At 44.7% G+C, this 13433-nt stretch overlaps 1 protein-coding gene across 7 annotated transcripts in view; it reads left to right on the plus strand.

Moving 5' to 3' along the window:
• Nucleotides 1-13433, plus strand: part of ADCY1 (adenylate cyclase 1) — a 451138-nt gene that overhangs the window by 279325 nt on the left and 158380 nt on the right. For all 7 annotated transcript variants that reach the window (XM_039353930.1, XM_039353932.1, XM_039353931.1 and 4 more), the window contains exon 5: nt 233-360. In XM_039353930.1, coding sequence (XP_039209864.1) covers nt 233-360 — 128 coding nt within the window. The remainder of the gene's footprint in view (nt 1-232; nt 361-13433) is intronic.

Here is a 13433-nt window from a genome sequence, read left to right on the forward strand (position 1 = left end):
AAAACCCAACCCCAACCCCTACCTTATTCCTAACCCTATGAAAACTAATAAAATTAATTTAAAAATAATAAATAAAAGCTCATGTGCTGGGAGAATACAATAGTTTCCTGTTTCTCAGATTGACACCCCTGAACTAAGGCAATAGTGTTAGATAATTAATAATATTATTTATTAGCGAATGGTATTCAATTAAGCTAATTTTATTCATCTCCCTGTCTTTCCTTCGTTAAAGGAAAACCATTGCAGAAGGATAAAGATCCTAGGTGATTGTTACTATTGTGTATCAGGATTGACCCAGCCCAAAACTGATCATGCTCATTGCTGTGTTGAAATGGGATTGGATATGATTGACACCATCACGTAAGTACTTTCTTCATGCTTAATGCAATGCATTTTAGGCAGAATTTTTCCAATCATTTAATCATTTTAAGAGAAGTATGTGAATAGGGCAAAAAAGCAGAAGCAAGATCCTTTCATTACTTTAGGCTGTAGCATTATTCAATTATATAGAATTCAGAACTGGTGTGGAAAATGTTCAGCCACTGGAAAACTGACATATGTAACAGCTTGCATTCAGCTTTGTGAGTCTCAAGTTATGAAAACCTCCTGCTGTAAAGACCAAATTCTCCCAAGAAATTTGTTTTGGTAGAACAGGATGTTTCAGGGATGACCGGAGATTTAAAATACTAAAGATCCACTGAACAGACAGTGATCATCTTCATCAGCAAGAAAGTTTTAATAATTTTAAAATTTCATCCTCCTTTGCTTAGCTGAGAACTGCTGTGCATTTATGATTTTTCTGTCCTAAGGATTAGCTATCCATAGAAAACTGTTCAGAGGAACAGTATAAAGATAAATTATTTTATTTATCATAAAATTAATACTTACAGAAACAAACAGAGATAAATGTCTTTTAAGAATGTCTTTTAATTTTTATCTTTGAAAACAATTCTTTATAACAATGTTTTTCCGTGGGCCATGTTTACTTAGTTACATGCAAAAACTATAAGACAGTAATTTATTATATTAAAATACTGCATGGTGTCTCTACAATTTTCCATTTTTTATCAGCTATCATAGCAGTCTAAAAAAATATGCATAACTTTCTGATATAAGAAAATATAAGGAAATGCTTGTCAATGGAAGCACTGCATGGAAGTTGTATCTGAAAATAAATCAATTTTAGCAAAATTTAAACAAAAGCAAGGAAAAAGTTAAATATATTTTAATGTTACCTGATTACATTTTTGCCAGGTGACTTAATACTAATGTGAAGATTGTAAAGAAAACATTTTAAAAATGTCCTTGCCAATAGGTCCACTCAAACTGGAATTAAAAAAAGAATTTGCAAAATTTGTGTAAGCAAGGTATTTCTCAAAAGCATATTAAGCAGACAGAGATTTACTTCAAATAGAACAGAACAATGTTATCTACTGCAAAATAAGGGGCATTGGGGGAGGAAAATGTAACATTGTCATGGGTGTAACATTGTATTGGATTGCGGCTCTCATATCTGTCTCTCCATTGCTCAGGAGCACTGATTCACAGTACATCTAATCAAGCTTTGTACTTGAAAATGAAAAGTTTTTTGTTGAAATTCATACTGACAGGCAATCATACCTGGACAAATGATATTGTTATAAAAGCTGTGTTGAATAATGTGAGACTATTAGAGTTCACAAGAAATGCCATTGTTTTCTTTTAACATGTAGTCCTCAGTAAGTAAAAGGTTTTGTTGGCTAATAGACCACAACCGACTCATTGGTAAGCTAGAAAAAGGTAGAATAGAGAACATGACCACCAGATGGATCTGTAGCTGGCTGGCAAACCATACTCAGCAAACTGTAGTCCTCAATGACACTACATCCACATGGAAAGAAGTAAGCAGTGGGATAGGTACCACAAGGTTCCATCTTAGGCCCAGTATTCATAAATGACTTAGATGAGGGAATAGAAGGGGAAGTCATCAAATTTGCAGATGATACTTGTTGAGTCCTCAGCTTAATGGCAATAAATCACAGAGCATCTCGTAGTGTTAAGAAGTCTTTATTGTTGTTTCCTCAGCTCCGTTTCAGCTCTGAGGCATGCAGGCCTCTCTGCCTCTCTTAAGAACTCTTCCCCGGACCAAATGGCAACATTTGGCGCGCTCTGCTCCTCGCACATGTACGCGAAGCCGGCGCCAGCCAGTCTGGTCCCGGGCAGCTTGCAACTGCCCGGGACCGTTGCAACATCCCGAGCCTGCTTTTGCAGGCTCAGGACACAACACCCCTTCCCCCCCCCGGCTAAAACTAATAAACTATATGAATAGTTACATGTGACCTCAACACGAGCGTGGTGTGCCAACCCATGCTCCAATGGTACTGGGCTATTGTTCTGGGCATTAATACCCAATGCCCATATTTCCATTGCTCCCAACAGCAGACACTTTCTCACTGTTTCTGCTTTGCCAGCAGAGTTACAAAGTCCTCAAGGTACTTAGGAGATCTCTTGACTCTCTGTGACCTCCTTAGACCCTGAGGATCCCCAATTCCATTTTACCTAGAGGATGACATGGATTTGGCCCCTCTATCAGACCCTAGTGGTCCCCATGGACTGTGCCCCATTGCCTGGTCTGCTTGCTTGCCCACCGGGCTCGTCAGACCAGGACTTTGTTCTCCCAATAACCTGGTTGACCTGCCTAGTTGCAACCTCTCTGGCCCCTCTATAAGACTGCCACTGTTAGACAACTCTGTAGTGCCTTCCAGCCCCACACTGGGCCTATCAGGGGCCTGCATTCCTTCGCTCCCCAGTCCCGTAACGGGACTGTCTGGGGTTTCAGTATTTCCCCTAAACTCAGTTGCCCCCCCATCTGTGCCAGAGGTGTCAGAATTGGGATGTGCCTCTCCGGCTACCTCCCTGTGTGAATACCTCCTTCTGGAAACAGTAGCAGTCCTGGGCCTATTAAACTGGTTGTATGCCAGCTCTCTTGCAATGTTTGAGTTATTAGATGCTCCCGGTTATTCTCCCTGACTGGAGTGCAGAATGGTATGGGTGAATGATGAGTATGCCCCCTGGGTGACTCCCTGGCTGGAGTAGGCACTGGCGCCTGTGTGCTTCCTAGTTCCCATGGATTCCTGTTTGGAACACTTGGAGAATCTTGGAGTAGGCCTTCTGTGGCCTCTCTGTTGGGACCCGGCTGCTGCCAACACCCATCCCTTTGCCCATTGAGGTCCCCCTCCCCCCTGGAAAAGGCCCAGGAGTTTCTGAGGGTAAGTCCAGTCTTGTACGCAGCTGCTCGATATGCCGTCGAATGTCACGACCGTCATCCAAGGAGACCTCGTACAACAAAGGACCTGTAACCTTGCATACTACAGCAGGAACCCACAAGTGACCTGACCCGTAGTTATGGGTCCATACCGGGGCACCCACTTTCAATTGCCTCAGTGCCCTGGGTTCTGTAACCTTAGGAAGCAGTCTGTCCGGGTGCAACCGGTCAAGTTTAGTAATCAGTTTTCGCCCCCAGCAAAGTTCAGCTGGGCTCTTCCCAGTAGAAGTTGAAGGTGTGGTGCGGTACGCAAGAAGAAAGTCTGCCAACCTGTGATGCCAGTCCCCATATGTCAGTTTCTTTAAAGCATCCTTGGTGATGCGGACCATCCGTTGGTGGAAGGTGGAATGGTGCAGAGGTGGCATGACGAATCATGTTGGCCTGTAAGAAAGCTTGGAATTTGGAAGAGGTGAATTGAGGGCCATTGTCAGACACCGACACATCCGGAAGCCCATGTGCAGCAAAAATCCCCCTCAGTACTTGAATGGTCTTGGCAGTGGTGGTTGAAGAGACAGATACAACCTCAAGCCATTTTGAATAGCTATCAAAATTGACCCGGAAAGGGCCCCAGCGTAATCGAAGTGCACCCTAGACCAAGGTGACTGTGTTTCCTCCCATCTATGCACAGGAGCCTGGGGCATTTCTGGGCATGAGCGCTGACAAAGGTGGCAAGCGTGCACCTCAGCCTCAATTTCCTTGTCTAACCCATGCCACCGCAAATGGCTGCGTGCAAACGCCTTCATTCTTACAATGCCAGGATCACCCTCGTGAAGGGAACCTAAGACTCTAGACCTCATTGAGGTAGGAATAACAACTCTGCTGCCCCACAGCAGGCAACCCTGAAAAGTGGATAACTCATGTTTCTTAAGCCAGAAACTCTGAAACTCAGTACCTGGATAACTCTCTGGCCATCCAGACATAACCCAGGATAAGACACGAGAGAGTGTGAGATCTGTGGCTGATTCAGCAGCCACATCCCTGGCATTTAAAGGTGACTCAGGCAGCGCCTGAATGGAAAGGATATTGATGGCAGGGGCAGGATCAGCCTCCACTACTTGTAAGGGTAATCTACTGAGGCCATCAGCATGGCCCATTTCTTTGCCAGGTTTGTGAACTAAAGAAAAATCATAGGCTGACAGAAAGATTGACCATCTCAGCATCCTGGGGGAGATGATATGGGGAGTTTGTTTCTTTGTAGTAAACAACCCCAACAAAGGCTTATGGTCAGTGTAGACCGTGAAATGTCTGCCATATAAAACATCATGGATTTTTTTAATTCCAGCAACAACAGCTAAAGTCTCCCTGTCTATCTGGGTGTAGTTTCGCTCAGCAGAAGACAAGGTTCTGGAGTAATACGGAACAGGAACCTGAGTTCCATCAGGTCTAAGGTGGCTAAGTACTGCTCCCACCCGATAAGGGGAGGCATACAAGCGATACACACAGGGAGAGTTTCATTAAAATGTGCAAGCACATTATTGGATGTGAGTAAGGCCTTAACCTCATTGAAGCTTGCTTCATGTGCTTGTGACCACTGCCACACTGCCTGTTTGTCCAAAAGGCTATGAAGTGGTTCAGCTACATTAGCCTTGTTAGGAATGAATGAACTATAGAAATTCAAGAGGCCCAGAAAAGCTTGTAGTTCAGCTTTGGACTTAGGCCTAGGAGCTTTCATGATAGCTTTTAATTTGGACTCAGCAGGATGAATCCCATTGGCATCAATTTTGAATCCCAGAAAATATGTAGAAGGCACCCCAATTTTACATTTGTCTTTTTTAAGCTTGAGGCCTGTTTTCCGGAACCGCAGCAGGACAGCCCTCAATCTCTCAGCTAAATATTGAGTGGAATCTCCAGCAATTAAGACATTATCAAAATAGGGGCAAACTCCTGGTATACCCCTCAAGGTATTTTCCATTACTCTTTGGAAAATTCCAGGAGCCACATTTACTCCAAATTGTAGTCTTTTAACTTTGAATGCCCCCCTGTGTGTTACAATAGTTTGTGCTACAGCAGCAGCTTCATCAACAGGTAACTGTTGATAAGCCTGTGCCAAATCTAGCTTTGCAAAAACATGGCCCCCCTTAAGGGAAGCCAGAATATGGCTGACTACAGGTACAGGATAGGCATGTTGTTGCAATGCCTTATTTAGGGTGCATTTGTAATCTGCACAGATGTGAATGTCTCCATTAGCCTTAAGAGGCGTGACTATGGGAGTTTCCCAAGGACTGGAGTCAACAGGTTCTAAGACTCCTTGCTGAACCAATTTGTCCAATTCAGCATTAATTTTTCCTTTTAAAGCAAAAGGTACTCTCCTTGCCTTTACTATGATAGGAGTGACAGTGGGGTCCAATTTTAAGGAAACTGGGGGCCCTTTGTAAGTACCCAGCTGTGGGCTGAAGACATCTGCAAATTCTTTGCAGACTTCTTGTAGACCTACTGTTTGCAAGCTATTGAGCCCTGTAACTTGTATTCCCAAGGCCTCAAACCAATCGAGTCCTATGAGACTCATGCGCTCACCCCCAACTATCAATACATCTAATGGACCTTCAAAATCCTTATATTGTACGTTAAGGGTGGCCTCCCCCTTAACACACACTTTGGAGTTTTGAAAGTCTGTTAGAACTATATTGGATGGCCTAAGCTTGGCCTGGAACCCACTGCTAGAGCAAATCTTTCTGAATGTGTGAATGGAAATAATTGAAAGTGCAGACCCAGTGTCTAGTTCCATGACCAATGGAACTCCTTGCAACTTCACTTTAAGTGACAGTTTCTTTTTGAGTGGCTTGTGTGTGCCTGTCCTATAAATGCTTCTTTGTGAAGCACAGAAACCCACTGTCAGAATCCAATTATACTTCATCTCCAGTTATCAATCATAGAAAACCCCATTTCTGCCCTCTCTGGATTCTGCCATAAAGAAAGAGGGGGGGGGGTGAACAAAGGGGCTTTATGGCCCTCACTTCCTTTGGTACAACTTCAAAGGGTTTGAATGTGGTTAGCACCAAAAGGCCTTATCATAACAAAGGAGGCTATTTACCTTTCATATAGTTTATCTGAAGTCTCTATCCAGACGGAAGAAAGGAAAAAAGGGGTGGGATTGTGATGTCTGAAACTGTCACTGGAAGAGGGGGGTGATTGGGTGGGACTACTGGGGAACCCCTTAAAACCTCGAATGGGAGAGCTTGAACCCCAAGTCCTGTCTAGAACGCCTGCAACCATTTTCTCTTAATAAAGGATCCCTGTTAGAAGAATTATTCCAAGAGTTCTGTCTTCTTAAGATGCAAAGTGGGGTGGGTCTTTACATTAGACAGGACTTGCAAAATTAATCCACCTGGAAGGGAGACCCTTGTTGGGGGATTTTGCAAAAAATTACCATGTCAGACAATGGAGCAAGAAAGGGGGGAAACTCCCTGGAAAGAGAGCCGCTGACCAAATTGGAACCTAGTCAGATGTTGGGATCCGAGAGGTCGGATTCCTCAGGAGAAGAAGTGGTGGAGACATGGGACCACAAGCCTCGCTGGTCAATGGGCGTTGGAAAGAAAAGTGAGTGGGGAAAGGAATCAAGAAAGGTGACCCTGAGACAGGGGACCAAGCAACCAGAATGGAAGCAGGAGATGGAGAAATCCCTGCATGCAAGTGAAGAGGGAGAAAGCTGGGCACCATACTCAGACTGGATCCTAGAGAAAGCTATTGACCTGATGAAGAGAACTCTCAGCTCCCTACGAGAGGAGAATCCTGAGCCCTACGGCCGCCCCAGCTCCTGGAGCCGCAAAGGGAGAAACACCGAGGGGGACATGGAATCTGCAACCCCAGGGACATCTGCTGATCCAGTAGTCCCCACCCCCTACCGGACCACAGATGGTAATCTGGACGGAAGACACTACCACCAACAACGGAGGCACCGATCCATTCGAAGACGTCCAACGTTGTAGGTGAAATTCAAAGGGGAGCCAACACGCTTGGGGTTTTTCCTAACCCAAGTCCTCAGCTACATGGAGGAATACGGGCAGGACATTCCCAGTGACAAAGCCCGCATCCAGATTGTGCAATCTGCCCTGGATGGACCGGCTGCAGATTGGGTGGTGAACTTGCATGAATCCAATGCCCCAGAACTCAGTAACTTCAACCGTTTCATGTCCTCTTTGAGAAGACGATTTAAAGACCCCCTGGCTGATCACAAAGCCCGTGAAAGGATAAAAATGATGAGGCAAGGCAAACGCCCGGTGGCTGAATATATACAAGAATTCCAGGCCATTGCCAGCAAACTGAATTGGCCAGAAGACATCCTCCTTAGCCATTTCAAAGACGGACTAAATTATCATCTATATGACACTTGCCTGCCCCGAGGGGACCCACACCAACTTGAGGAATGGTACATCTTGTCAGAGGAAGCAGAGATCGACATATTGAAGAGACACCGCCGAGGAAAACAATGGAGCCGCCCCCCCGCCTGAGCTAACACATGAACCGGTGAAATCATCGGCTACAGCCAAGAAGCAAATGGGGTGTTTCAAGTGCGGAAGAGAAGGGCATCGAGCTGTAGAATGCCGCTCCAAAGCCCCCCAGCACAACCCAGACAGATCCCCAATCAACAAATCCGGAAAGTCTTCAGCTAAGCCAAAAGAAACGGCCACGAGAATGATGGAAATTGCAGAACCCCCCACTTCTGCTCACCAAGGGGAAAGAACTCCAGCCTACACCACAGAGCCGGTGGATGCCTCAGATGACAGCTCGGAGGGCGAACCCCTGGTAAATGGACACATCACACTCATCCTCAAGACAGTGACTATATTAATCCCCCCCATGCCCGAAGCTGTGAAGGTGAAAGCCTTAATAGACTCTGGCTGCACCCGCTGCCTCATTAGCCCAACACTAGTGGGTAATCTGGGCATCCCATCAAGGAGATTGGAACAACCAATCTCATTTGGCCAGTTAGATGGATCCATAGCAGGGGGGGTGCCAGCTACCCTAGCCACTCTACCAATACACCTCTGCCTGGGCAAACATGAAGAGGACATAACGTTTGTGGTGACCCCAGGCATGGAATGCCCAATGATTCTAGGGATGGAATGGTTGAAAAAAATGGAACCCCTGGGTAAATTGGAGGACGACAGAAATCAAATTTCCGAAGGGGAACCCTATGGATTTAAAACCCCAAGGGAGGCTACCAGAATCAAGAATAGAAAAAGCATCCATAGGAGAGGAAAAAAGATTAACAGAAATACCAGAGGAATATAGAGACCTTGCTGAAGTTTTCAATGAGGAGAGGGAAAATGAGCTCCCCCCCCACCGACCCACAGACTGTACCATTGAATTCAAGCCTGGGGCAAAACTCCCGAAGCCCAGATTATACTCCATGAGCCCAAAGGAGAAGGAGGAAATGGAAAGATTTATTAAAAAAACCTAGAGAGAGGTTTCATTGAGCCAGCCAAGCCTAAAGTGGCTGCCCCGGTCCTCTTTAGAGAGAAGAAGGACGGCTCTTTACGCTTATGCATGGATTATAGGGCCCTGAATACAATCAGTGAAAGCAACCTATACCCTCTACCCCTCATGAAAGACATGCTGTCACACCTATCGAAAGGGAAATTTTTTTCTAAACTAGACCTAAGGGAAGCTTACTATCGTGTGAGAATTAAGGAAGGGGACGAATGGAAGACTGCATTTAACTGCCCCATGGGGTGCTATCAATTCAAAGTCTTGCCATTTGGATTATAAGGGGGCCCTGCAGTCTTTATGCAATTAATCAATGACGTTCTAAGGGAGCACCTGTTTAAGGGGGTCCTGGTTTACTTGGACGACATTCTTATCTTCACCGAAACAAAAGAGGAACATGTCAACCTTGTCAGAGCGGTTTTAAAGAAGCTGCGAGCCGCCCACCTATATGCCAAACTCTCAAAATGCGAATTCCACCAGAAAGGATAGACTACCTAAGTTATCGCATATCCCCCCAGGGCATTGAAATGGACCCAGAGAAGGTCAAAGCAGTATTAGATTGAGCACCACCCCACACAAGAAAGCAACTACAAAGTTTCCTGGGCTTTGCAAACTTTTACCGCCAATTCATCCCCTCATTTGCCCAGATAGCTTTTCCCCTCACTAACTTACTAAAAACGAAGGGAGCATCCTCAGTAAAACCTAGCCAGCCACTAACATGGACAATGGAGTGCCAAGCAGCATTTGAGAGACTAAAGAGATTTTTTTCTGCCGAACCAGTACTAAGGCACCCAGACATGGACAAGCCCTTCGTAATACAGGCAGATGCAAGTGATGTGGCAGTGGGGGCTGTTCTATTACAAGAAAACAATGAAGGGGTATTGCAACCCTGTGCATATACATCCAAGAAACTCAAGGAAACAGAACAGCGCTGGCCGGTATGGGAGAAGGAGGCTTATGGGATACGTTGGGCATTACTCACGTGGCGACAGTTCCTGGAAGGCAACAAAATCCCCTTCCAGGTGTGGACTGATCACAAAAATTTGGAAGCCCTGAAAACGTCCAGGAAACTCAATCCCAAACAAGCCCGCTGGTCCCAGCATTTTCACCAATTCCAATTTAAGCTCAAACATTTACCAGGAAGAAAGAACTTCCTGGCAGATGCTCTATCTCGCATGCCCCAATATAACAGCGCACGAACCACAGACTCTAGACCAATAATGGCAGAGTCACAAGTGGCAGCACCAGTAACCACAAGAACCCAAACCAAATTAAAACCACAACTGGACAGCCAAACTGGAATTGAATTCAGAAAAAGTTTGGAAATAGATAAATGGTTCCAGAAAAACAAAAATGTGTGCACAATGAGAGACGGGTTGCCTTGGGTAGGGGAAAAGTTATATATACCAACAACTCAAAGTGTCACTTTCATGCAGCTTTGCCATGACACAAAATCAGCAGGGCATTTTGGATTTGTAAAAAATTTACATTTAATTAAACAGCAATTTTGGTGGCCATCCATGAAAAAGGACATCGAAAGTTATATAGCCAGTTGTCCAAAATGTGCCACGGCAAAGAGGTTGCAAGGGAAATTGCCAGGACTATTGCAAACAGTGGCAAGTCCCTCAGCCCCCTGGAGAGAAATAGCCATGGATTTTATAGTGGAATTGCCAGAAAGCAATGGGAATACTGTGGTCTGGACGGTCACGGACTTGTTTTCCAAACAGATGCACTTTATCCCTTGCCAAAAGATTCCCACTGCAAAAGCCTTAGCAAAACTTTTCATCCAGCACATTTACAGATTGCATGGGGCACCCCAACGCATCATCTCTGACAGGGGGGTGCAATTTACGTCTGCATTTTGGAAGGAATTTTTATCGCTCTTAGGAACCACTCAGGGACTGACATCTAGCCACCACACACAAGGAAATGGGGGGGGCTGAAAAAATGAACTCCGTACTTAAACAATATTTAAGATGTTTTCTTAGTTTCCAGCAGACCGAGTGGGCGGACTTACTCCCTTTTGCAGAAGTTGCCTACAATAATGCAGTCCACTCCAGCACAGGTTACACTCCTTTTCAAATAGCCACCGGTCAAAGTTTCAACCCCATGCCAGAGTTAACCCCAAACGAACCAACGATCCCTTTACTGAAAGAATGAATGGAAAAACTACAAAACACCTGGCCAATAGTTAGAAAAGCACTAGATGAAGCTAGGCAGGCATACAAAGCACAAGCTGATAAAAAAAGGGTTGAGCCTACACCATTCATTATAGGAGAAATGGTGTACTTATCTACAAAATACCTAAAGTCCCTACAGCCCTGTAAAAAACTTGGACCAAAATATATAGGACCTTTTCCAATTAAAAGAATCATAAATCCAGTAACAGTAGAATTAGAATTACCCAAAAATCTCAGGCAAATACACCCAATTTTTCATTGCAGCTTGCTGAAAAGAGAGCATCAGTCACCTCTACGGCCAAAAATCCCCCCCACCACCTCCAATCATGGTGGAGGGCGAACAACACTTCGAAATAAAGGAAATCCTTGACTCTAGGAGATATCATGGAGCAACTCAGTACCTAGTTGCCTGGAAACACCTCCCTCCCTCACAAAACGAGTGGGTCCATAAACGTCATGTCAGAGCCCCGAAGCTATTGAAGAAGTTTCACACAGAGTATCCTAACAAGCCTGACTAATTTTTATACCTGTTTTGTTTTCTTTCAGGTGGATCTCTCTTATTTTTAAGGGGGGCGGATGTCAGAATCCAATTATACTTCATCTCCAGTTATCAATTATAGAAAACCCCATTTCTGCCCTCTCTGGATTCTGTCATAAAGAAAGAGAGGGGGGTGAACAAAGGGGCTTTATGGCCCTCACTTCCTTTGGTACAACTTCAAAGGGTTTGAATGTGGTTAGCACCAAAAGTCCTTATCATAACAAAGGAGGCTATTTACCTTTCATGTAGTTTATCTGAAGTCTCCATCCAGACGGAAGAAAGGAAAAAAGGGGTGGGATTGTGATGCCTGACACTGTCACTGGAAGAGGGGGGTGATTGGGTGGGACTACTGGGGAACCCCTTAAAACCTCAAATGGGAGAGCTTGAACCCCAAGTCCTATCTAGAACGCCTGCAACCATTTTCTCTTAATAAAAGATCCCTGTTGGAAGAATTATTCCAAGAGTTCTATCTTCTTAAGATGCAAAGTGGGGTGGGTCCTTACACCCACCCTGTTTTGGCTGGGGACCCTGATACCTTTCAGGCACAATTCTTCTCGGGGTTGTACCTTCTGACGGCCCAGACACACAGCTGCTATCTGGCCTTGCTTCCCACATGCTCTACAGATTGCAGAACGAAATCTGCTGTAAGGACCCACCCCACTTTGCATCTTAAGAAGACAGAACTCTTGGAATAATTCTTCCAACAGGAATCCTTTATTAAGAGAAAATGGTTGCAGGCATGCTAGACAGGACTTGGGGTTCAAGTTCTTCCATTCAAGGTTTTAAGGGGTTCCCCAGTAGTCCCACCCAATCAACCCCCTTTCCAGTGATAGTTTCAAGTATCACAATTCCACCCCCTTTCTTCTTTCTTCCGTCTGAATGGAGACTTCAGGTAACTACATGAAAGGCAAGTATCCTGCTTTGTTATGATACGGTTCTCTAGTGCTAACGCTTTGATGTTACAATAAACACACATTCAGCATTCAGCTCTTTGAAGTGTACTGAAGGAAGTGAGGGCCATAAAGCCCCTTTGTTCTCCCCCTTCTCTCCCTCTTATGGCAGAATCCAGAGAAGGCAGAATTGGGAGTTTCTATATTTGATAATTTAAAGATGAAATATAATTGGATTCTGACATCCGGCCCCTCTTAACAATAAGAGAGATCCACCTGAAGAAAACACAAGTATAAAATTTAGTCAGGCTTGTTAGGATACTCTGTGTGAAACTTCTTCAATAGCTTCGGGGCTCTGACATGACGTTTATGGACCCACTCATTTTGTGAGGGAGGAGGTGTTTCCAGGCAACTAGGTACTGAGTTGCTCCATGATATCTCCTAGAGTCAAGGACTTCCTTTATTTCGAAGTGTTGTTCACCCTCCACCATGATTGGAGGTGGTGGGGGGGATTTTTGGCCGTAGAGGTGACTGATGCTCTCTTTTCAGCAAGCTGCAATGAAAAATTGGGTGTATTTGCCTGAGATTTTTGGGTAATTCTAATTCTACTGTTACTGGATTTATGATTTTTTTAATTGGAAAAGGTCCTATATATTTTGGTCCAAGTTTTTTACAGGGCTGTAAGGACTTTAGGTATTTTGTAGATAAGTACACCATTTCTCCTATAATGAATGGTGTAGGCTCAACCCTTTTTTTATCGGCTTGTGTTTTATATGCCTGCCTAGCTTCATCTAGTGCTTTTCTGACTATTGGCCAGGTGTTTTGTAATTTCTCCATCCATTCTTTCAGTGAGGGGATCGTTGGTTCGTTTGGGGTTAATTCTGGCATGGGGTTGAAACTTTGACCGGTGGCTATTTGAAAAGGAGTGTAACCTGTGCTGGAGTGGACTGCATTAGTGTAGGCAACTTCTGCAAAGGGGAGTAAGTCCGCCCACTCGGTCTGCTGGAAACTAAGAAAACATCTTAAATATTGCTTAAGTACGGAGTTCATTTTTTCAGCCGATCCATTTCCTTGAGGGTGGTGGCTAGATGTCA

This window comes from Crotalus tigris, unplaced genomic scaffold (genome assembly GCF_016545835.1).
Source record: "Crotalus tigris isolate CLP2741 ecotype Arizona unplaced genomic scaffold, ASM1654583v1 scf7180000018540.1288718, whole genome shotgun sequence".
In the NCBI taxonomy this organism is placed as follows: Eukaryota; Metazoa; Chordata; class Lepidosauria; order Squamata; family Viperidae; genus Crotalus; species Crotalus tigris.